The sequence below is a fragment of the Chenopodium quinoa genome, unplaced genomic scaffold, assembly GCF_001683475.1.
Source record: "Chenopodium quinoa cultivar QQ74 unplaced genomic scaffold, ASM168347v1, whole genome shotgun sequence".
NCBI classification, from domain to species: domain Eukaryota; kingdom Viridiplantae; phylum Streptophyta; class Magnoliopsida; order Caryophyllales; family Amaranthaceae; genus Chenopodium; species Chenopodium quinoa.
In genome coordinates, this window is record NW_018744702.1 from 1,782,631 (window position 1) to 1,807,474 (window position 24,844).

At 36.0% G+C, this 24,844-nt stretch overlaps 1 protein-coding gene across 2 annotated transcripts; it reads left to right on the top strand.

Moving 5' to 3' along the window:
* Positions 1 to 4,195: 4,195 nt before the first annotated feature.
* On the top strand, positions 4,196 to 24,648 carry LOC110702783 (katanin p80 WD40 repeat-containing subunit B1 homolog). Of its 2 annotated transcripts, XM_021880528.1 has the most exons (19): positions 4,196 to 5,513; positions 5,893 to 6,078; positions 6,308 to 6,438; positions 7,219 to 7,336; positions 7,437 to 7,663; positions 10,036 to 10,138; positions 11,021 to 11,091; positions 11,206 to 11,280; positions 11,385 to 11,528; positions 11,674 to 11,896; positions 12,030 to 12,539; positions 13,775 to 13,828; positions 13,935 to 14,059; positions 15,329 to 15,475; positions 17,288 to 17,362; positions 17,485 to 17,597; positions 20,363 to 20,479; positions 23,668 to 23,736; positions 23,816 to 24,648. In XM_021880528.1, exons 2-19 carry the CDS (start codon positions 6,051 to 6,053, stop codon positions 23,880 to 23,882), a joined length of 2,397 nt encoding a protein of 798 aa, XP_021736220.1. In that variant the 5' UTR covers positions 4,196 to 5,513; positions 5,893 to 6,050; the 3' UTR covers positions 23,883 to 24,648. The 2 variants fall into 2 exon arrangements, with proteins under 2 accessions (XP_021736220.1, XP_021736221.1); XM_021880529.1 differs by lacking the exon at positions 4,196 to 5,513 and having other exon boundaries at positions 5,874 to 6,078.
* Positions 24,649 to 24,844: the final 196 nt, after the last annotated feature.

Consider the following 24,844-nt stretch of genomic DNA (forward strand, 5'->3'; position numbering starts at 1 on the left):
AAAACGCGTCAATAATTAAGTTAGCGCCAAACGTCAGCATTAGCGTCTGACGCTAAGCCTGGCGCATGGCATTAGCATTAGCGTCTGGCGCTAATGTCAGCGCCAGGCACTAACCCTCGTTTTACGCGTCAGAACTCCGTTTTGATTTTTTATATTTTTGGCTGATTTTCTCTATAAATAGCCTTCTAAAAACTCCGTTTTCATTCACCAACTCTCATCAAGATTCTCTTGATTACTCTCTCTCTCACTTTTCTAAACTAGCCTTTTCTCAAAATACAAAATTTCGCATTCACAAGACCTAGATACACCTAGCCATATTCGAAGTTGCCTTCGCCCTAGACGTGAAAGGTTTTAATTTCTGAGGGTTTGGTCCCAAATCTCTATTTCAATTATTTAATTTAATTGTTTTGATTTTATTATTTTCCTTGAAGTTACTAACGTGTGTATTTTATTATTAAAAAGAGGTACGAGACATCCAAATAAGTGCTTTAATTGTTTGCATTGATTTTATGATATAGAAATCATGCTTAGATTGTTATTTTGTTTCCTAGTATCATGTTAGGATGTTTTATTGATTCCTAGTATCATGTTTAGGATGTTCCTAGTATCATGTTAGGATGCTTTCTTTAGTATGATATTTAGGGTGATTTGCTTGTATCAACTATGATTTCTATGATGCCTTTTATTGTCTTTCCTAATAGTATCATGTTAGGGCTAAAGTTTTGATTTTTATTGTTTAGTGACATGCTAGGGTTTGTTATTAATCTTGTTAGTATCATGCCTAGGATTTTTCTATTATTATGCTTTAACATGATTCATGATTATTTTTATAATTGTTTTGATTATGATTATAATTTTATGATTGTTATAATTATTATTATGATGATTATTATTATTATGTTTCTTGATACTTATTTATTGTTATTGCTTGATCACACCTTTTATGCATGTTAAAGGATATTTGTACTTGTAATCACGCTTAATAAGATAATTAATAATCTTGTTTAGGGTTAATATGATTATAATTCAAGTGATCGCCAATAATAGATTTATTTGTGCATTAATATTCAACCAACATAGATAAACAGGTTTAGGGTTAATCCTATTGATTGTATGTTAGTCAGAAAGCGCACATGAATACGATCAAAATAAAGTAGAGGCCTATTATTAGGGAAGGATCAATCTCTTTTAGGTTGGATTTGTACCTTTATCCCTGAACTATTAGTCATGGTTCCAGACCTATTGGAGTTGACGATCTCTTGGATCGTTAAGGGGTGTAACTTCACCCTGTGAACGGTTTACAAGTTCCTAAAACTTGATGGCGACTCTTTTGCTATATCTTCTTTCCCTTTGGATGTCACCGTACTTTAGTGTATGATCACAGTGGGGTTCAAGCTAGGGATTAATGCTTGAAATATTCCCTACAATAATGGAATGCATCACAACTTCTTCAATGAGGGTTCTTTGGAATGGTGAACCGACTCCAGATTTCAAACCGGGAAGAGGAATACGCCAAGGTGATCCCTTATCACCTTACATCTCTTGTTTTGTGCATGGAAAGGCTTAATCAACTTATTGAGGAGTTTATCATTGGTAATATGTGGAAGCCGATATATGCTAGTAGGAATGGGCCAAAATTGTCAAATTTGTGTTTTGCGGATGACATCATACTTTTTGCTGAAGCTACGGTGGAGCAAGCTGTGATAATCCAGGAATGCTTAGCCTTATTTTGTAGTGCATTTTTCTTAAAGGTTAGCTATCCAAAGTCTCGAGTATACTTCTCACAAAATATGAAAACGGAGGATATTATACCAATATATCATACACTCGGCATTGATGAAACAGAGGATTTGGGAACCTATTTAGGTATGCCAACTCTAACTAGCAGGGTGACTCGAGATACTTTTGCATATCTTTGTGAAAAAATTGATAGACGCCTTGCGGGGTGGAAATCTAAATACATCTCCCTGGCTAGACGAATAACTCTAGCTACCACTACCCTTACCACCATGAGCTCTTATGCCATGCAAATGGCAAAGATCCCTCGGTTCATCTGTGATGACATAGATAAAAGAGTTAGACGATTTATTTGGGGTGGAGATGAGGAACACATGTGTATCCACCTATTATCCTGGGAATGTATACATCAACCTAAAGAAAAAGGGGGCCTGGGTATACGTTCGGCAAGACAAATCAATGCAGCTTTCCTAGCAAAACTTGGATGGAGGGTACTAACGAAGTCGAATGCTTTGTGGGCGCGTGTTTTAAGAGCAAAATACTGCAAAGGAAGATGTGATATTGATATGTTCGAACCCAAGACTAATATGTCAAATGTGTGGAGGGGCATCTCAGATAATGCTAAGCTTATTAGCATAGGCTCGAGAGTCGACATTAATGATGGAACAACAACTCTATTCTGGGATCATAATTGGGCAATGCCCAAGCCTTTAAGAGATGTTGCAATTGATACTATTCCTACTGAAATTGATGGTGCTACAGTCACTGAACTTTGGGATGCAGAGAATGGGTGGAAGTGGGAAATTTTTGCTGACTTACTACCTGCCAATGTGCTACTGCTGATTGAAGCTCACGCTTTGAAGGAAAATAATGGAGTGGGTGGTCTCTTATATTGGAGAAGTTCCTCTAGAGGCAAATTTACAATTAAATCTGCCTTGACAATTATTAGAAAGGATGATAATGTAGGAAATGATGGAAGTTAGAATCTTATTTGGAAAATTAAGGTTCAACAACGAGCAAAAGTTTTTCTATGGTTGGCAATGCACGACAGAATTATGACTAATGCCAATCGAGTAAAGCGAAACCTATCTAATGTTCCTTGGTGTGCCAACTGCAATTCTTATGAAGAGACTACCCTGCACGCCCTTCGTGATTGTAGAGCAGTCAGACAGGTCTAGAGACAGGTTGGAGGGCCAGCCTCTTCACCTTTGTTTTTCATCGGCAATCTGAAGCATTGGATTGACCAGAATATTAAGGTTCAAATAAGGAATGATCTTTCTCCTGAAATTTGGCCAACCTACTTCACAATTGCACTTTGGTGGATATGGAAATGGAGAAATAATGTTGTCTTAGAACACATGATAATCCGATTGATATTAAGCAATTTCTCCTTGGAAAATTCGAAGAAACCTGGCGTCTACTGAATGACAGAGAGCATATTGACCATCTCCCTAACCAAGCTGCTCGACGGAATGAAGTATTTGTGAAATGGCTTGCTCCCCCTATTGGTTGGCTGGCCCTTAACACCGATGGAGCAGCCAAAGGCTCCCCTGAAATAGCAGGGGGAGGAGGGCTTATAAGAGACTACACTGGGAAGCTAATCCATGCTTTTGCAATTAAATTAGGGGCTTGTATTGCTTTTATAGCAGAACTTAAAGCAATTGAGTATGGGCTTGAACTAGCAAAAAGGATGGGTGCAACAAAATTACAAGTACAGCTGGATAGTCAAGCAGTCATTGCAGCCATCACTACTACTGACCAACAAAGAGGACAGGGGTACCACATTATCAACAATTGCAAGAAGCTAATAGAGGTAGATTCATGGCAGGTGGAGGTTCATCATGTGTATCGGGAAGCAAATAGAGCTGCAGACTGGCTAGCTAACCAAGGTGTCGTTCAGAACAACCACTTAGAGTTGATTCAATTCCCGCCTATTGATTTAGGTCGAATTCTACATGATGACATAGTTGGGGTGGCCTTGCCACATTTAATTCCTGTTTAGGCTTTTTATTTATTAATTTTGTTTTTTCATTTCTGAGATCCCTGATCTCTCTTTATGCACCAAAAAAAAAAACATAACCCGAGGTATTGCCCAGATCACAAACTAGTTTAGTACTTATAAGTTATAATTCATAAAGAGTTTCACTTGATTAGGAACACTATTTTTTTGGAAAGAATTAGGAACAATATTTTTTTATTTTTTTTATTATTTTTTTTAAAGAAAGGAACACTAATTATTGTTATTATTATTATTATTTATTATCAATCTTCTTTTTTAAATTAACAATAAAGCTAGATTGTGAAATTAATATTTGATGATTAAAAAATTTAAAGGAAAAATTGAAAACAATAATCCCACCTTTCACCCATCTGCTCAAAATAATCCCACCTCGTCGAATTCCAGAAATAATCCCACCTTGTAACCCCATCTTCCCAAAATGAACCTTTTTACCTTCAACTTGTAAAACAGGTTAAATTATATTTTTTATTTTTATTTTTCTCTAATCTCTCTTTTCTCACCTCACCCCCTCCATAGCTGCATCCATGTCAACCACCATAACCACCTCCACAACACCACCTGACCTCCTCCCAAAATCCTAATTCCAACCTATTCCCATTCCCACCCCCTTCACCACCACCTGACTTCCACCATCCCTAACCTCGCAACAACCAACCACGGCAACCAGCGGCGTTGCGCCACCAATCTGTTCACCACCAGCTACCGAACAACCGCAAACCCTATGCCTCTCCGCCGTATAACACCCACTACCTCAGTCCTCAGACGTCGTTTAGTACTTTCACGCCAATTTCACGCCGTATAGGTGTTTCACGCCAACAATCACGAGAACCGACATCGCATCAGCCTAAATAGCCTCCAATTTGAACAAAAATAGCTCTAGAATTTGCAACTCAACCCACAAATCAGCCTAAATCGGGGGTGGAGGTGGTTTTCGTGGGTTGTTGGGGAGGTGGATGTTTCGCTATCGATCTAGAGGCTGACCGACTTCCATTTCCTCCCAGTTAGGTGGGGCTTCGGGTTCAGGGTTGGCGGGGCTTCAGGTTCAGGGATGTTAGGGTTTCGGGTTCAGGGTTAGGTGGGGATTTCAGGTTGTGATGGTGGTAAGAGGCGGTGGCATGGGTTGTAATGGTGGTGATAAAGGGGTGGTGGGAGGGGGTTGTGATGGTGGCGATAAAGGGGTGGTGGCAGGGGTTGTAATGGTGGTCTTGGGTTGGGAGAGATTTAATTTTTTTTTAATTATTTTGTTTTTTTAATTATTTAAAGTTAGGACCAATTAGAAGGTGACAAGTGTCAAGTCACCTTCTACAACAGGTTACTAATTTCACAAACCGGTAAAAGGTTCATTTTGGGGAGATGGGGTTACAAGGTGGGATTATTTTTGAAATTTGACGAGGTGGAATTATTTTGAGCAAATGGGTGAAAAGTGGGATTATTCTTTTCAATTTTTCCTAATTCCCCTCATAAACTTCAATGGAAAAGTGAAATTAATATGAATTTGATAATTTGAATTCAAGTTTTATAGGCGTGTTTCTTTTTTTTTTGAGAGCCATCACTATTCCTCATTTCCTCCTAGATCTATATTTCTTCCTCACGTTTGCGCTGCACCTCTTCTCTCTCCTCCATTGAAGCGTACTGTGTATTCTCCATTAAAGCGACTTCTGAGCTTTTTCTCCTCCATTAAAGCGACTTCTGAGCTCTATCTCCTCCATTGTAGTGGCTTGTGAGCTCTATCTCCTCCATTGAAGCAGCTCCCGAGGTAAGATATTTTTTTTATCGTTTAATTTAATTGTCACTTACTCAAATTAGGGTTCTTCAAATGCTGATTATTGAGCAATTGGTTGCAAAAACTCAAGTTATGAAGGATTATAACGAGCGATCTTATTGCTACAATTTTGCTATTTATAATTTTATATACTTAAATTAAATTAAGAGGAGTTCAACTTATTTTTTGATAAATTGAGTCAACTTTGGTTGATAATGTGTTGCAGGCTTTGGTTCATATAACTCTTCAATGTCAGGATGAAACCATGAAAATGGACCGTTTCTCCAAACAATATATATTTAATATTTATAATGATAATAGTAATAATAATAATATTATGCTGATTGATTTTAGTATAATGTTTAATTTTAAGGGGAAAAGAGGACATACATTGCTGCTGAATTGGGGGAGATCTAAATGGGTAGGTCTGTAAGATGAACAGCAACTGTCCTGTCCACCCAAGACGGAACTTCTTCAAGGTTTTTATACTGGTGAGTGGTGTCATAGATTAAATCTTCCCGCCTCGCCTTCATGACGACCAAACGTGCTTATAAGCTACGTATCCTTTTCGTTCTTATACGATTGTTACTTTACTCTTTGGACTATTTTGTTAATTTTCTGAGTTATGAGAGTTTTTAGTCAATGCTTGGAAACTGTGGCCCTAATTACTTGATCAGTGTCCTAAGTCGTTTAATATTCCCTGTTTCTGTACTACATTGTCCAACGATGGTTCTTTTATTTTTATGTATCGTGTCTTTGGATTTGTTTCCTTAACGAATTGGTTACAGAGGAATTTGTAGCGCATACTTCCGCTGTCAATTGCCTGAAAATTGGAAGGAAGTCGTCAAGGGTTTTAGTCACTGGAGGAGAAGACCACAAAGTCAATCTTTGGGCCATTGGAAAACCCAATGCCATATTGGTTAGTTCATTCAGCTTCAACATCGACAACATGTATATTTGCTTTTACTTCAACAGTCTTGTTCAAGGGGGGGGGGGGTTGGAGTATTAAGATTACACAGAAGGAATTTTTGCCTTAAAGGTAAAACAGAGGAAAATAAGGGGAAAAGAACATTTATTAGTTTTGTTTAAGTGCCAGCCACGCTTCATAGAATTACAGGGTGGAGTTGTGATGCTGCCGGAATTGGTAAACTTGTTTCAGACTAACAATACAAACTTATTTTAAGTATCAAGAAGCATATGACTTGGCCAGAATCAATTTACTTCTTGCCTTTATGTCGATTTTGTGAAGGGAAAGTAACTGAGAACTTTGGAGTGTTGTACATGTTGTTTGGAAAAGTGGCATAGAAGATATCCACTTAGGCATTTAAGTTTTCTCAAATTTTTTAGTAGTTGTTTTTCATTGATCATATTAAGTTCCTTTGTGGCGTTGAACATTTTTCTTGCTTATAAAAAAACTTCATCATTTAAAGAAGAAAACATGGGGATGCTACGTGGTATATGGTACTTTTTTTTTGTTGTTCCTTTCTCTTTAATTTGTAAAAAAGATGGGGAGAGTTGGCGGCTATGGTTCTTCCAGAGAGTTAGCTCAAGTGTAGTTTTGTTGTAAGTATCACGACAATCTTACAAATAAGAAGAGGCTTCTCAGACGTATATTGAATGCACTTGTTTTTCTCAAATACCTGTGGTTCATAATTTGTTGAAATTTGTCATCCTTTTGTAACTATGACTTCTCATGCAGAGTTTGTCAGGTCACTCAAGTGGAATTGACTCAGTAGGTTTTGATTCTTCAGAAGTTCTTGTCGCTGCTGGAGCAGCAAGTGGAACAATCAAGCTTTGGGATCTAGAAGAAGCAAAGAGTATGTATACCAGCTGTAATTAGGCACATTGCATTTTCAATGTCTCTGTATTTGTTTTTGAGGCTCTTATCTATTTGAAATTAATATATATTTCTTTTAGTTGTTCGAACACTTACGGGCCATAGATCCAACTGTATATCTGTGGACTTCCATCCATTTGGGGAGTTCTTTGCATCTGGATCTCTGGATACAAATTTAAAGATATGGGACATTAGAAGGAAAGGTTGCATTCACACTTACAAAGGCCACACTCGAGGGGTCAATGCCATTAGATTTACACCGGATGGGCGCTGGGTTGTATCTGGTGGTGAGGACAACACTGTCAAGGTTAGAATTGTCTTTATGAAAATTATAGTGTAGTTGCAGTATAGTGTGATTGCCTCTTTTACTTCATAATACTAGCTTCTAGTGAGTAGTGAGACTAGTGACTATCTAAGTGTTTTTTTTTCCCCGCGTCTAGAGTAAATTATGATCATCATACCTTATTTATTTGTTTTGTTTTTCATTGTCGCACACATTGGAAGATGTAGGAATTTTCAGATGGGATACTAAATAATGTCAACCTGACAATTTTTACACTTTTATTATTCTTCCTTTCATTGTTGCAACTTGCAATATTGAATTAATTGAACAATTTTCTTGCTTTACTGAATTTAGCTATTTCTTGTAAATTTAAGGATGTTGTTACCATGCTTGTTTAGGCATGTAGGTCCATCAATGGTCTTCATATGACACATTGATTGAACTTAATCGCATGCTAATCTAGCAACAGATATTGCAGAAACTTTTTTCTATTGTGGTTAAGATACGGATTGGCACCAACCATGATATTGTACTTTAATCACATTTCGCGATTATTGTCTACCTCTACATATATTCCAAGACTTTGAGAACTTCCTCTTTTATGTGTCAACAATAAAACAATGCTCTTAAATGCTATTTGATGATATATATCCTTAACTTGCTTTTAAAGTCTTGATTTCAAGAGCTGAATATTTAGGCGGTGGTTTTTTTGAAGTGCTAAAGTTCTACTCATAGTTCAATATGGAATGCAGCACCCAGATTCCCAGAATTCTGATAAATGTTTTACAAATTTAAAGGGCTAAGTGGCTAAAGTAGTTTTGATTGTTACCAATCAACAATGTGGAGCTATATTGAACAAAAAAATAAAAAAAATAAAAATGTGGAGTTATATCACCAACAAAATCAATGCTTACTTCAAAGATTTTGAAAATGACAGCACTTATCAAGTAATTGGGGAGTTAGAAATATGTGGCAAGAGGGAAAGGCTATATTTAATGCAGTAATGCTTCTTTCTAACCCCTTAAAGCGTTATGGTTCCCGCTTTGCACTTCCATTTAAAAACAGTAAACAGTACTCACTACCTTATTATTTTTATCCACTTGTACTAAACAAAACCCCACAACCAACATCCTCTTAACAATATGTTTCTGATAGAGATGAGAAGTTTTTTGTGGGACGAAGGGAGTAAATATCTCTTAGTTTGTCCCAAAACATAAAGGGAATAAACCAACAAACCTGCTAATGTAGCTGTACATATAGCTTTAGTTGGCCCAAGATAAGAAAGATTTGGGGGGCCTTACTCTTGTTTGGTTTTTAGATTAGAAAGTTACACAAGCCTTATCAACTACTCTCAAGTTGCAAAGCCTGTGAAACAGTTATGAGTTGCTGATGATGGAAGCTCCGGAGGTGCTATATTGATAACTGTTGGTTTACCTAAGTTCTTTATTACTTGAGCCATAGCTTTACTATATTGTATGACTTGATATAGTACCAATATTCAATATGCCTATGGTTTTTCTATTCCATTTGCTTGGTTGATTTCATGAGGAGGAAGAGTTAATCATCTTTGTTTGATTTTTATCCTCAGTTTTGTTTGGGATGAGTTGGGTATCTTTGCCAATGATATTTCTCTGGCATGTAAAATAAAAAGGAAGAAAGGTTGGATTGCTGATTTATGGGGATGGTTTTGTTGGCAATGTGGTGGTGCTCTTGGAGAAAAAGAAAGCATTAGATTTTAAGGATGGAGTTTGCACGCATCAAGAGTTCAAGTTCTTATTTTTGAGGCTATTAATTGGCTAAATTGAAATCTTTGGGGAGCTTAATGTTTCTTTATTTTGTAGACAAATTGTTATCATAACAGCTTGAGGGCACACTTTTAACCTTAAGATGACCCTTGCTTGGCTTTATTTTTTTTTAGATTTTTTATTATTTTTTTATAAATATCTTTAAACCTATCTAAAAGATTGTAACTTGTTTTTCGAAATGCCACATTGTATAGGGAAAGAAAGATCTTTGTGTAATTGTAGCATGACAAAAGCTAATTTCATATATTGTCATTTTAAAACATGTAAATTAATTGGTATCCTGTACCCATGTAAAAGAAAAAGTAGTACTACCTCCGGGTCGTATTATATGCAACTTTGGAAATTTTTATGTCTCATAAACAATACATCAAAGTTGCAAATAATACGAATCGGAGGTAGTAGTTATTTTGGGTGGAGAGTTTGGAGACAGTATAACTGTTTACCTCTTTTTGCTTTTTTTTCTGCAGTTATTATTGTTTAATCAATTCAATTAGAGTGCATTTATCCCATAGATTTACTTGCCTGTTTACTTATGTGAATTGTTTAAGAAGCAGAGTACACAGTCCTTATAATGATGCCGTTCTTTGACAGCTGTGGGACCTTACGGCCGGCAAACTACTACATGAGTTTAAGTCTCATGAGGGGCAGGTTCAATGCATAGATTTCCATCCGCATGAGTTCCTTTTGGCTACAGGTTCATCACGCTTCCTTTAAGCTGAATATCAATTTTCTTTTCTAGCATTAAATCTGTTGATTTTTGTTAGAGTAGCTTTGAAAGAAATATTGATATTGCATAGCTTCAACTTTTCTTCAACAAAGTTTTAGATTAAGAGCTAAAACAATAGATGAAAGTGGATTGAGTGTCTGTAAAAGATTTCACATGAAACTTCAAATTTATGGCACAAAGTTTCTTTTATAATTAAATAGGCGTATCATAAGTCTGTATGGGGATCAAAGTTTATAGAGGTCCATTTTTATTGTATTATTGCTTCATGTTAGAGGGTCATGATGAAATAATGAAATATAACCAAGAGTGGGTTTTAATGAATTAGATGTCCTTGAGCATACGTCCTCCATTCCACATATATTTTTATCATATGGGCTTTTTAGCTATTCACATACTCCCATATAATCATGTATTATGATTTATACAAAGGGGAAAGGAATCATGTGGGATCTTGTTACATTTGTCTTGATAGATACTTTTAAAATATCAATTTTTATTATATTACTTAGAATATAATTGAAGATACAAGTGATTAAAAGCTGTGTATTGGGAAGTGTAAATTCCTACATGTTGCAATATTTATGTAACATAGGAAGTGTAATTCAGTATTTGTAATGAGCTACTCAACACATCAGTATATGGCTTTGAGATAAAAGTTGACATTGGTTGTATGACTTGTATCTAGTATCTACCCATTTGGTCTGTATTGTATCTTTTCCATAAAGAGTCATGTCAATATATTTTTCTGATGTTTGTATTGTATACACATGAACTTAACTGAATATTACTCTCCCCTTTGTGTTATCTGTGTGCTGATCTTTGTATCAACTTTGCTTATGTCTTGCATAGGTTCTTCTGACAAAACAGTCAAATTCTGGGACCTTGAGACTTTTGAGCTAATTGGTTCAGCAGGACCTGAGGTAAAAATTCCAAATAATGCTTAATCAGGCTTTGACTTCTTATAGATGTATTTCATGTTACTCAGTTTCTGATGTCGAGTCACTCATTAGTTGAATTTATCTTGTGCCCATAAGACATCAGGAGTGCGTTGTATGGCCTTTAATCCTGATGGGAGGACCCTGCTCTGTGGATTACATGAAAGCCTAAAGGTACTTATCCATCCCTATTTTTGCTGGCAATAACTGAAACTTGGGGATTTTTGTTTTTAATAATTACATGCCAAATTGATTTATCTTTTAATCCCACAATGTAGGTTTTTTCTTGGGAACCGATTCGTTGCCACGATACCGTGGATGTTGGATGGTCTAGGTTGTCAGATCTGAATGTGCATGAGGGAAAGCTTCTTGGCTGCTCTTATAATCAGAGCTGTGTTGGAGTTTGGGTAGTTGACATCTCGGTAAGTGAATTTATAATCAAATCAATATATCTAGTGGACTGTGTATGCCTTTTTTTTTTTGGTGTGTGTGTGTGTGTGTGGAGGTTGGTTAACTAATTTTGATTTACAGTTAATTGATTTGTACATTGTGTTACTTTGTTTTCAGCGGATAGAGCCATATTCAGTTCGTACGCGCTCCAATGGACATTCTGAATTGAAGTCTGCTTCATCTGGTAATTTGTCATTACAAAACGAAAACCCTGCTAAGGTTGGATCAGGCCGGCTATCAACATCACATAATTCAGATTTAGCAGAAAAAGAAACAAAACCTTCAGGAAGGCATTTGGCAAACTCAAACCAGCCAAATAAAGATTCCAGAGTCTCTCCAAGTATGTCAACAGATTCACTAGACTGTCCTCTTTATTTACCTCTGTTCCTCTCTTAGGTATATTGCGCTCTCAAATGCTGTTGTTCAGAGATATGATGCTGACTCGTTTTCCTTTTGGTTATGTTTGCTGTTAGATCCCGGTGGTATACCTAGCACCCCTCAGCGAGTCAATATGAGCACTAGTCCAAGAAACACACTGCAACCTACAGCGGTAGTTCAGAAAAGGAATTCCTCAAAAACACAATCAATGCCAAATGCTTCTATAAACAGTAAACCTGATGTTGTGCCCATAATTGTCCCAAGAGATGATGCAAGACTAGAGCAAGCAGAATTCAAGAGGGAAGTATTTTCCAGGAGAATTGTTCCTCATCCTTCACAGTCTAAGTCTTCTGAGTCGAGAAGGTTTTCAAGCGCAACTGAAGAATTTGATGGGCCAACTATTACCGCCCAACCTGAAAACACAGCTGTTAAGGCACCAGAAATGGGCGGAGTTGCTAACAAGAGTATGTTACTTGCTGCCAGAAACCTGAATACTAGTCAACCTGTTACGGAGAGGAACCTGAAAGAGGATAGATGTGTCGGCTCTATGAAGGTTGAATCTAATTCCTCATCACAGCCTCTTACCAGCTCTCCGCTTGACAATTGTATGTTCTCTGATAGCTTCCTGTAATATTTTTATATTAATGCACTAATTTACCACATCAAGTATGAGTTTGATAACTTTGGCTTGAATTGACCTAGTGAGGAATTAATCTACTACATCACGTTCTAATCGGCGCATCTGTTGCTCATGGCAACTTATCACATAACATTTCATTTGGGGATCTAGTGCTAGACACTTAATTTTTTATCCATCTTCGAATCTTTTCCATGAGTCATTGTAACACAGTAAACAACAGTGAAGCAAGGTGGTGCTATTCAACTGGTCGGGTAAGATGTGAAAGTTATGATGTATCTAGTTTGTACTCTAGCAAGTAGCAAGTTTGCATTGGTCCTTCTGTCCTGATACGATCATTCTTGTGTCTCAGCTGTGGTCCTTCTGTATGGTGGGATTGACTGCAGATGTGTAGAAAACCATTATGTGGAGCTAAATGAATTAGCTTTCCTGCTCAGTGTTACTGTGGTTGAAGCTCACTTGACACCATTTTTAAACACTTATGAAAATCATATCATTTTTTGTCAAGGTTTCTTTTCTCTATCCTTCATCAGATTCCTGAAAGTTCTGAAAATATAGTAGTCTATTATATGATATATCCTGACTTCCTGAGATACCCATGGAAAGAACATTGGGCCCAGTGAGAAATTTGCTTCTGAGCCTTTTATGCTCTTTGCTTCCTGATCTGATCTGATTTGGAGCTTAGTGTTATTCAAGAAAGTCTTATTCCCAAGTATATAATACCTTTTGGAGTTTTGGGTATAAATATAGGATCGTTTGCTCAGTGTTCTCATCATTGACTAGGATTGTGCTATTTTACCTGCAATCATTCAAGCTTTTCAAGTTTTGAATAAGGAATTTAGCCTCCCAATTTCTAAGCAGAATCTCAACTGTTAAATGTGCATTTATAAGTGTCGTTCATGTGTCAGGATTGAGGATGGCGAATTAATGAGTGATTTGGGAGTAACAGGGATTGCTCATGTATGGTGTTAATTTTTTAAGGCATAGAGGCCTTGAAAGGGAACTTCAAGGTTTTGAAGCAGTATAAAAATATCATGTATTAGAAAATGTTGTAGGGTCTTAAGATTGACTCTTAAATTGTAGAAACTGTGGAAGTAACAAATTTCAAACTTATGATTGATATGTATAAAACCAGAAAATCAAATTCTGATTCCCGCAGTTATGACAATTTAAGTGATTGTTTGCCTTATATTTTCTTTCCAGTTGAAATTCGAGTATCTAAAACTAGTAAAGATGCCGGTTCCACAGAACGTGCTGGTATTGCCTTGATCCCTGATAATTTCTTCTTTTTTTTGATGTTCTGGATTGCCTTATTTATGGTATCTGTATATCTGAATTTTGTGTTCATTTCTACATGAACTAGGAAGAACCCGCTCATTGGTTGCAAACTGGGAGAATAGAGAAATATCCCCCTCTTCTGAAGATCCTACTACTACCAGCAGTACCTCTATTGCAAGCTGTGTTGTTGACTCACGCCCTATTAAGATGGTATGCTCTCCATGATCCCTTATGCTGTCAGCCTTTTCTTTCATATGCTTTTCTATGGCTACTGCTTGGTATTCTTAACATTGTGGCATTAGCTCTGATACTTTATTGGATAATTTCAATTGCATGTCTATGATTATATTATCTCTTTCCTATTGTAATTGTTTAGGTTCTGAGACTTTAGTATTCCTTTTATCCCTGCTCAAACTGAACAGTAATTTGGGGTACAATGATTAAATTGAGAGAAAAAAGTGGGTGGGTGGGTGGGTTGGCGGTGTTTCCCAAGCAGAGAACAAACATACTAAAAGGAAAATGCCTTTCTTTTAATCTGCTTTTTTGGTGATTTTTAATTTCGAACTAAGACTCGGGGAATATTGTTTTATTATGAACAGCTTTACCACTTAAAATATACTGTTTTCTGAGCCATGATATTCCTGTTATCAAGCAAAATTAAAGTTAGTTATTCAGTTTTTAAGGTTGGTTTAAACAGTAGGGAGTAGAGCACATGCAGAGGTAGACTTCCATGAGTTTAGAATCTTACTACATTATGAATATATGTGCTTGTATTCCACGCAAAGTGGTTTCTTATGTTTGTTTTCCAGCCTATTAAAATGCACACTTTAATGGCTATCCACAACATTGTCCAAGCTAGAACCAGATTGAATTTCAGACAGTGATAACTTAATGGTCATTTGGTGATCATCTGTATAATTTGAATACTGATAAATGTACAATGTCATTGTGTTTATAGATTCTCTCTCTTGGCAGGAGTATGTAGGTATTTTTAAGCTCTATTTGTTAGTATCTATTTTTTTTTTTTTTTTTTTTATTTTTTTTTATTATGGAAGGGAAGGTACAAATGTACAAGTTCTTTAATTTCACTGACAAGGAGATATCTTAGTAAAGTTTTGTTTGTGAAATTGGATTAGGCGTTTAGCAGATTGCATATTGTATTTTGAGAATGAGTGCTACATTGGATTGTTTAGAGTTTGGTCTGGAATACATCTGTTTCTCTTCCCTCAAAAGGATGTAAATATTCCTGTGCTTGACATCCTATTGAGTCTCATTCTCTTGCAGATTTTTCATTGCTTCTTTTAAGTGTTTTTTTTTTCCCTCCATTTTCTTTTTCTTTATTTGGTGGATAAATTAACTTTCTTTTTGAAACAAAGGGAGTGCAACTATGTGAATTTCATTTCCGCCTATGGTATTAAATATTCGTCATCTGCTTTCTACAAATGTAGTAATCTCTATATATTTTGTGATAATCCACAGAAATCTAAGCCGCGGGGAAATTCTCATTCGACTGAAAAAGACATGCCTTCAGTGAGTTCCGTCACAGATGATGATATTATTGCCCAGATTATTGGAAGGCACGATCATTTTCTTTGTTCTATGCAATCACGTCTGGGTAAATTACAGGTATCTACCAGAACCTTCTGTTTCCCTTTTATTTTTTTTTAAATTAATTTTTTTTTCTTATATTATTTTTAAAAATTTGTTAGTTATTTTTATTTTTATAAAATTGGCAAGTTGGTTCTTTTTCTTCCTCCATTATTTGAACACATCTGAATTTATTGGTGTCTAGGATAAACTGGAAGCTAAGAAAAGTTATGCTGATAACAACTTAACCCTTAGCATAGTCTGAAACATAGTGGCAAAGTCTTTATTATCATTATTTTTTCATGGGTCTTGTTGGAAACCTGGAAAATGGGGGTGTGTGGGAAAGAAGTTTCAAGAATATGAAGTGCACAGGTGAGAAATTACCTGCATGTGTTTTCTAATGTAAGTCTTAAATTGCTAAAGTTACCTCAACCAGCATGTAAGTCTCTGTTGAGTGACAGGTGAGAAAATTGGCATTGTAAATAATGGAGGGGAGTTGTTTGATGCACATCCTTTTTATCCTCTTGGAATGGGAGTTCATAGCTGGGGGCTGTATCTCAATTTCCAACATTTAACTTTTATTGGCTTGGTAATTTCCTTCATAATAGCAGTTCATGCATCAGTACTATGTACCTAGATGCTAGACCCTAAATTTAAGTTATGGACTGATCAGTCAACCATGGCTTAGTCATCACAATATCTCTCAGGAGAAAGTAGTTTTTGCTGTTTTTGATGCAGAACAGAAAAAACATGAACAGTTGGAAATTTGGAATAATTTTAAAACCTAATATAGTATTGGGCATTTACTTGTACATTCTTTTATGCCTTCTTTTTTTAGGGTGGAGAGATAATTAACTTAGTTGTTTTTCAAGTGCAACAACTTTAATGTATAATAGTATTTTGCTGTTTCTTTTTTTTTTTTTTTTTTTTTTTTTTTTTTTTTTTTTTTTTTGCAATCGCAGTAGTGCATATCTAGTGTCCCAAGACCTCTCTAGAGTCTCTACTGGTCAAAAGGTCCAACTATTATGAGTCGTTTCTCCTATGAATTTTTGTTTAGTTTTAGAAGTGTACTTTCCAATCTGCTGGATTAAGGAGTTTCCTGTTTCATCTGACCTCTATTTCTTTCTTTGATCTTCATGACTTCATCCTAAATAACTCTTTTGATTCTTTATCCTTTCCCTTAACCTCTTTTCAAGTCTTGGCGGCATCGAGGGCCTTAGAGAAAAGCCAATAATACTTGATTTTGCCCAATCTTACATGGGTAGTTATTCCTTCTTCATGTTTATATTTAGTAATGTTTATAGAAGCTTATTCAAAGGTAATCTTATCTGTTCTGGTTGTCTTCTTTTGATTTTAGCGTCAACTAGTTCTTTGCTAATCTCATGTCCATAACTTGTGCCTCAAAACATCCAACCTTCTCCCACTATTATATGGCAGAAAGGTTACAGGAAAGTAACTTGATTTTTGAAGTAAACCTCTAAGAACTACTATTAGCCTACCTCAATGTTTGGCCTCTTATGTTGCTCTCTATTGAACTGAAATAGTAGAATACTTTGTTTTAATGATCTCACATCTCTAGTCTTTGAAATCAAAAGGAGACTAAGTCTGGTCTATGTATTAGCAGTTCCTGATAAGATTTCACAAAAAATCACTATATGCTTGACTGCCTTACAAATCTTTTGTCATAAAGGCGATAAAATCTCGAGAGTTTTTGATGATTTGGAAGCAGAAAATTTGTCAATTTGTAGTTTGAAGATCACCAATTATGTTATTGGTACTCAACAAGAACGAGGTATCTCTGCCAGCATTTTTATTACTTGGTCAGCTTAACCTTTCCTGATGTTTTTTCAGGCAGTGCGTAGATTTTGGGATCGTAATGATGTTAAAGGGGCTATAGGTGCTATGGAGAAGATGGCTGATCATAGTGTAAGCTTTCTACTTCCGATGTATTTTTCACTTTATCTTTTCCTTTTATTTCCCTAAGATACTTTATCATTTAAAAAAAATAGAAACTCTTTAGCTCAGAGCAGGTTCACTATGTAATGCAGGTCATTGCTGATGTAGTTAGCCTTTTGACAGAGAAAACTGACATTGTTACATTGGAGATTTGTACGTGCCTCTTGTCACTACTTGCAAGCCTTCTTGAAAGTGATATAGATAGGTAAAAAGCTTGCTGCAAATTTTTATGCTTGCAAATTAGTCTTCATAGTAGTGATATTATTGTAAAATGGAGAGGCATATTAGCAGATTGGTGCTATGTTGCCTCACCATGGCACTACCAAAAAGGGTCATTCTGATGTAAAATGCTTTGTAGAAACCCATTGCTTATGTGTGTGTGTGTGTGTGTGTGTGTGTGTGTATATATGGAAAATTTGTCAAAAAAAAACCTTTTAAAAGCACCATTTTGCGAAAAAAAACCTTTTAAAAGCTTTTTGGTTAAAAAAAAACCACCACGTTCATTTTTTTTGCAAGAGGAAACCTATTTGCTATTTCCCTAATTACGATCTAATTAACTTAATTAGACTCTAATTTCTTCTAATTAACCTCTAATCCACCGAATTACTAAATAGTTAAATTTAATTAATATATATAAAAAACCACCACCCCCTCCCCTCCTCCTCCCTTTCCTCCTCCCCTTCTTCCTCCTTTCTCCTTCTTCCTCCCATGGCATCAACCCCCCTCCCCACCAGACCCACTGTCCAAATCCCCACCTTTGGCGACCTCTTCCACCGTCAGACAACCCTCCCTTTCCCCCTAATGCTCGACAACCACCTCCTTGATTTTGAAAACCCTAGAAAATTGATTTGGTTTTTTTTGTTTTGTTTGTTTTTTATTTTTATTTTTATTTATTTTTTAAATTTTGTGCATCTTGCTTGCAATTAATACTTGTTTTGGGTTTGATTATGTATGTATGTATGTATGTATGTGATGGTAGGGTGATTTAGAATCAAATTGCAATCAATTTGGACTTGATTTGAGCATATTTGAGTAAATAAGAGCAAAAAATTTGAAGGGGGTGGTGGTCGCCAACGGGGATTAGAGGGAAAAGGATGGTCAACCGGTGATGGAGGTAGGTCGCCAAAGGTGCCGGGATTTGGGCGGCAGTTCGGTGGGTGAGGGGGTTGCTTCTAAGGGAGGGGGAAAGTGAGGAAGAAGGGTAGGGGTGATGGTTTTTTTGAAGTAATCTAATTATTAAGTAATTAGGAGTATTAGAGGTTAATAAGAAGAAATGGGAGGAATTTAGAGTCTAATTAAATTCGTTAGAGGATAATTAAGGAAATGGGTTTCCTCTTGCCAAAATAGTGAACGTGGTGGTTTTTTTTAACCAAAAAACTTTTAAAAGGTTTTTTTTTTTTTGCAAATGAAGCTTTTAAAATGTTTTTTTTGACAAGTTTTCCTATATATATAGGGTTGGGATCCAATGAAAAGGATGAGAAGGAATAAATGTGCATATATTTTATATTATATGTGCAATTTTTTTAATATTGAATGTGCATAATTGTGTTTCAAACTGGTAAAATTTTTAATTTTCTGAAAAAACGAAAATTATGCACATTTGTTAAAATATTATGCACATTAAATTTGAGTCATTTTTTTTTGGCACATTTAGTTCAAAAAATATGCACATTCAATACAAAAATCATGCACAAAAAATCCTTCTCATTTGACCTATATATATATATATATATATATATATATATATATATATATATATATATATATATATATATATATATATATATATATATATATATATATATATATATATATAGATTTTCTAAACAGCCATATGACTATGACCTGATGTTATAATGATAATTTCTACATGATTATAACTAAATAGCAGAAATGAATTTTGCTGCAGCAGAAACTACCAATGTATAATCTCATTAAAGGTAAATGTAAAGATTTCATTAAACTTTGGATAATTTGCTAATTACTACCGCATGTTAATACCACTTTGTAAATTACTACCACAAATTTAAAAAGTTGTGAATTACTACCGCAAAAAAATTTAAGATGTTGGGATTACTACCAAACCCCCATTAAACCCAACTATGACGTCATTATATCCCTTTAACCCATGTTTGACCATGGTTAAGGGCTTTAACCAGCCCCCCCAAAAAAGAAAATGGGTTAGGGATATAATGACGTCACGGTTAAGGGCTTTAACCCATGTTTGACCATGGTTAAGAGTTTTAACCATGGGTTAAAGTGATATAATGACGTCATAGTTGGGTTTAATGGGGGTTTGGTAGTAATCGCAACATCTTAAAATTTTTTGCGGTAGTAATTCACAACTTTTTTAATTTGCGGTAGTAATTTACAAAGTGGTATTAATTTGCGGTAGTAATTGACAAATTTTCCTTAAACTTTCTTACGGTTCATGGTTTTTGAAGGGTGAAAGAGAAGAAGTTGACGTTGCTAAATATGAAGTAATATGATGACCGTCATTTGGACCATTTGGCTGGAACAAAATGGTCATAGTTGTAATGGAGTTGCCTTTTCTCTTGATAATTCATGAGACACAGTAACCTTGTTAGTGTCCTTATGAGCTAAGGCACCTTAGTGTCATGACTCATCTCCTAACCCAACGAGCATTGTTCGGTTTACCCCTATATCCGTGATATGGCCATATGATTGTTTGTGCTACATACCTCGGTGATGTTGCTTAAGATCTATTGCTTAGAAAGTGCCATAACCTGAAAAGATGTACTGTCAAGGTGGCAATGCCATTTTTGTGGTGTAGCCTTAGAAAGGAATTTATTTTTAAGGTTTTAGCAATGTATATAGCAAAGGTCTCAATTCTTCTGTTTCCTGGTGTTTTTTATTTTTTATTTTTTTTATTTTTTATATATATATAGTGAATAAACATGATTATATTTTTGTTGAAGATCTTTAAATTAACAGCTTGATTATACTCAGGCATTTAGGTGTTTCACTTGATATGCTGGTAAAGCTGGTGAGAGTATTCGGTTCAGTAATTTATTCTGCAGTATCTGCATCATCTTCTGTGGGTGTGGATATTGAGGCAGAGCAAAGGTGGGGTATTCTTTCCTTGACTTGTAGTTTTGTCTATCTTGCGACTTATATTTTGAAATTTTACTTTAATTCGGTCATCTATCCTGAATTTATTGTGCTAAAAGAGTGAAAGGGTAAATCTATCAAGCTATATTGTTCTTTGCTTCTGTAATGTCATTTTGTACAAAGAAATTTCCTTGACACACATAAACATGTTCTAGCTAAAGTTAAAGCTTGATAAGCATAAGGAAAATTTGCGAAAAAAGGACTTTTTTAATGACCTATTTGTGTGAAAGGACCTTATATATAAAAAAACGGAAATTCTCAACGTTGACTCCCAACTTCTGCTATGCACACATGGTAACCATCTTGAAAATGGATTATACAAAATGACCTTATTTAAGAATTTTATCCCATTTATAACTTTATTTCATTAAATAATTAATTAAAACTAACTATGGTTGGATTAATTTAAAAAGAAAAAAAGAAAAACTAAAAAAAATTAAACCAATCACCAACCTCACCTGCTACCAGAATCTCCTCTTCTGGCGACGCTGCTCCAAGCTCCCCCCCCCCCCCCCCCGCCGGCAACGCTGCTCAACCTTGACCACCGCCAGAACCCCTAACTTGCCAAAGACCCTCCTCTCTCCTAACCGCCACCACCACCTCTGCCCTCTTCCTCACCTCATCCCGACATTCCCCACCATACCAAGAACCGCCCCGCCACTAGACCAAACCCACTACTCATCCTTCCACCACAACCTACAAACATCCTTTATCTCTCCTGCGACCTCTCCCATGCCCAAATCTAAACCCAACCGACAATCGCTCCTCCAACCATAACCCAGACCCTCTCTTTCCCCTCGGCTCAGACCCAAACCACCCGAACTCTGAATACCTCACTCCTCTCTCCTTTGACGACCTAGTCCTTTGCCGTGGTGCTAGAGTTTAGGCTGAGGTGAGGTGGTAAAGTTTTGGTGAAGGTGGTGGTGGAGTTGGAGGCGGTGTTGTGGGTAGATGTTTGGTGGTGGTTAATTTTTTAAAAATGTGTTTTTTTTTAAATAATCTAACCATAGTTAGTTTAAATTAACAATTTAATGAAATAAAGTTATAAGGCTCCGTTCACTTCACCTTATTTTTGCTGAACTGAAATTATTTTTACTGAAACAAAATTATATTTGCTAAACTGAAATTAATTTTACTGAACTTAAATTAATTTTACCGGATTGAAATTATTTTTGCTGAATTGAAATTATTTTTACTGATTTTCTATTATAATTCTTCTTTCTGAACTTATTTTTACTGAACTGAAATTATTTTTACTGAACTGAAATTAATTTTATTGAAGTGAAATTATTTTTACTTAATGTTATTTTTTTTAAGGTGAAGTGAACAGGGAATAAGTGGGAAAAAATTGTTAACTAAGGCCATTTTGTATAATTGATTTTCAAGAGGGTCATCATGTGTGCGTAGCAGGGTCACCATTCAGAATTCCCGTAGAAAAAGTGCCAAATTGGGGCCTTATTTCTTTTTTTTTTTTTTTTTTTGTGTGAGATGGGACCTTTTAACGGAATCCGGCCATTGACCTAAAATTTCCAGCGTTGTCTATCACCCTTTCCCTTTCGCCTTCCATATTTTCTGTCCATCTCCCGTTGCTAGCATTCTTCGTCAGCCCTCGTCCCCATCCTGAAATCCTATGTACTCCCACCGAAACCCCACCCCAGTGGCCCAACCCACCTGATAACGAAACCACCTCACCCTTAGTCTTGGCTACCATCGACTGCTTATGGCTAGGATGGTTTCGTTTTGGGGTTTTAGGTGGGAGGGAGGGTTTTTGAGGGTGGGTGGGGTTTGTTTTCGTTGGTGGTGGCTAGTGAGATGGCTAGGGATTGGTAGTTCAGCTTTCATATGGTAGTGTTTAGGGTTTTGACGGTTGTTGCGATGACTGGTTGGGTTGGAGGAGGTGACGGGGTAGGGGAAGGAGGAGAGAAAACGGTAGTGCTATGGTGGAGGGGAAGGAGGAGAAAGAAGAAGATATATTTTTTTTAATTTTTTTAATGTCGGCTCGTGATAGTCAATGCCTGAAATTTTGGGTCAATGGTGTATTCCGTCAAAAGGTCCCTTTTCACCAAAAAAAAAAAAAAAGAAAAAGAAAAAGAAAAAAAAGGGTCCCAATATGCCACCTTTATTATGTAAGGTCTTTTCTTACAAATAAGTTACTAAAAAAGGTCCTTTCTCGCAAAATTTCTTGAGGATAACTCAAATTTGGCTTGAGCTCACCCGAGCTTTTGACTGATTGTTTGAGTTTAGCTTGTTAATACTTAAGGTTTTTTAAGTTCAATTTAAGTCAAACTATAGGCAAGAATATGTTAAAATGAGCTTTATACATGCTAAGATTGCTAAATGTTGGATCAAAAGAGGCTGTTATAACTCATAGGTCTTCACATTTGGGTATAATGGATTTGTGGAATGGGATTTTTTGTTCTTTCCTCTAGATTTTTCATGCTAGTTTTAGTCCTGTGCAATGCATGGGTGTTAAATAGTTGTACTGATAATAAATTTTTATATAACAAAACATTTATAAAACGTAGTGAAATTACTCCCCCAAGTATCAAAAAGTATGAAATATGTTGAAACTATAAAAACACACGAGATAAAATAATTACACATGTAAATATGTAATAGCTATAATGGGCAGTTTGATATTTTAGGAAGTTCACTTTAGATTTTGTGTAAGATTTTTTTATAATACATTGCCCAAGTGTCCCTCTTAGTATTGCCTTTGGTAGTATGTATATAGATGTCTTATAAGCTACTCAGAATTTTTGTCTTCTCAAAACCATAACACGAAGTATTGCTTTACCAAACCTTGAAATTCTCACCGAGTTTAGCCAAGTTATTAATGCTTATGAAATTTTTTTTGAACCCATACAATTGAGTTGTTCATTAGCCTAAATGAGGTAAACATCATATTATTTGAGTTGGTTGTTAACTAAATGAGCCTGACTTTTTTTCCTGTTTGTTTATGGATGGGCTTTGAGTTTTTGACTGATCGTGGTGTGTTGTCCACGATGGTGAGTCATTAACATCCCTAAGAGAGGATGTGGAAAAAAGTACAACTATGAAGAACATAAAATTGGGGTTGACGGTTGAGGAACTGACAAAGGTCATCTGACATAAGATATTATTGCCTCTGTTAAAATCTGTAGGTTGGAGCGGTGCAACCTTTGTTACATTGAACTTGAAAGGGTTAAGCTATGTCTGCCAGCGCTTATGAGGTTAGAGTATCTTCTGGTTGTGTTTTACTCTTCTTTTAAATTTGACTTTTGAATAACCAGCTCCTTTTGCTTTCTATAGAAGAGGGGGCTCAGTTGCGAAGTCTGCACAGGAGCTAAATCTAGCGCTAAGTGCTGCTTCTGAATGATGACAGATTCCATTTCTTGTTGGAACATAACATCCAAACCACCTGACTGTATTTAATTGATGAGACTGCTGCACCTGATCTGTCCCAGTACAAGTCAAACACCATATGCAGCATGCAAGTTCATGCTGTCTGGGCTTGTGTGTTTAATCACATGCTAACTGAAATCATTAACCAATACTGTTTATACTTCATGGTTACTGAAGGCGGAAGCTTGCTTGTGTAGCCCCACCTGCTAAAGTCGCAAAGTAATGCAGGCGGCAACTGATCCATTGTGCCTCCTGGAGCGAAAGCTATTGGTGCTTTTACTCCTCTAACCCAATATTCTGTAACCACTGGTTTCTTGAGTGAAGAGGTGTATTAAATTTCTTTTGTTCCATTTGTATTTGTGTACCAAGAAAGTTGATTCACTCAAAATGTTCAATTTTTGTGCGTGTCGTGTAGATAGCTTTACCCATGTTGCTGCTGCTGTTTAGTTATCTGCAGTAGTACTAACAAATTATGTTGGGAAATCTGTGAGTAGTGGTAGTAGATTTAGTGTTTCCAAATTAGGGTTTGAGAGTGTAAAGCCTTGGTATGGGGTACGGAGTAATGAAGATAAATGGTGCTACCTTAAATTTTTATTGAAAACATAACTTATGGCAGTCTAAGCATTGTTTATATACTTCACCAGCTTCTTGAACATAAAAAATGTTGTATGATGTTAATGAATTAACCTTAGCCCGTAGAGGCTGTACATTCTATTGGGTAAAAAATATTGCTTCTTGAACATAACTCTCGATTACAATTTCAATTGGCATTTTACTGTACATTCACATATTGCAGAAATGAAGTAACACCCCATTTAATTTGATCACATACTCTTACATACACAGGACTGTTGTAGCCGATGGACAGAAATTAGAATTAGATACATGCATGGACTTGAAAACACATTTGATCACACTCTAGAATCCAGCATGTTA

Bases quoted from the DNA above. Each gene is read 5' to 3' on its own strand.
- LOC110702783 (XM_021880528.1), top strand. From the start codon at position 6,051: ATGACGACCAAACGTGCTTATAAGCTAC. The intron at 11,529-11,673 runs GTAAGTGAATTT...CTTTGTTTTCAG, and splicing joins TTTGGGTAGTTGACATCTCG to CGGATAGAGCCATATTCAGT. The intron at 23,737-23,815 runs GTTAGAGTATCT...TGCTTTCTATAG, and splicing joins TGTCTGCCAGCGCTTATGAG to AAGAGGGGGCTCAGTTGCGA.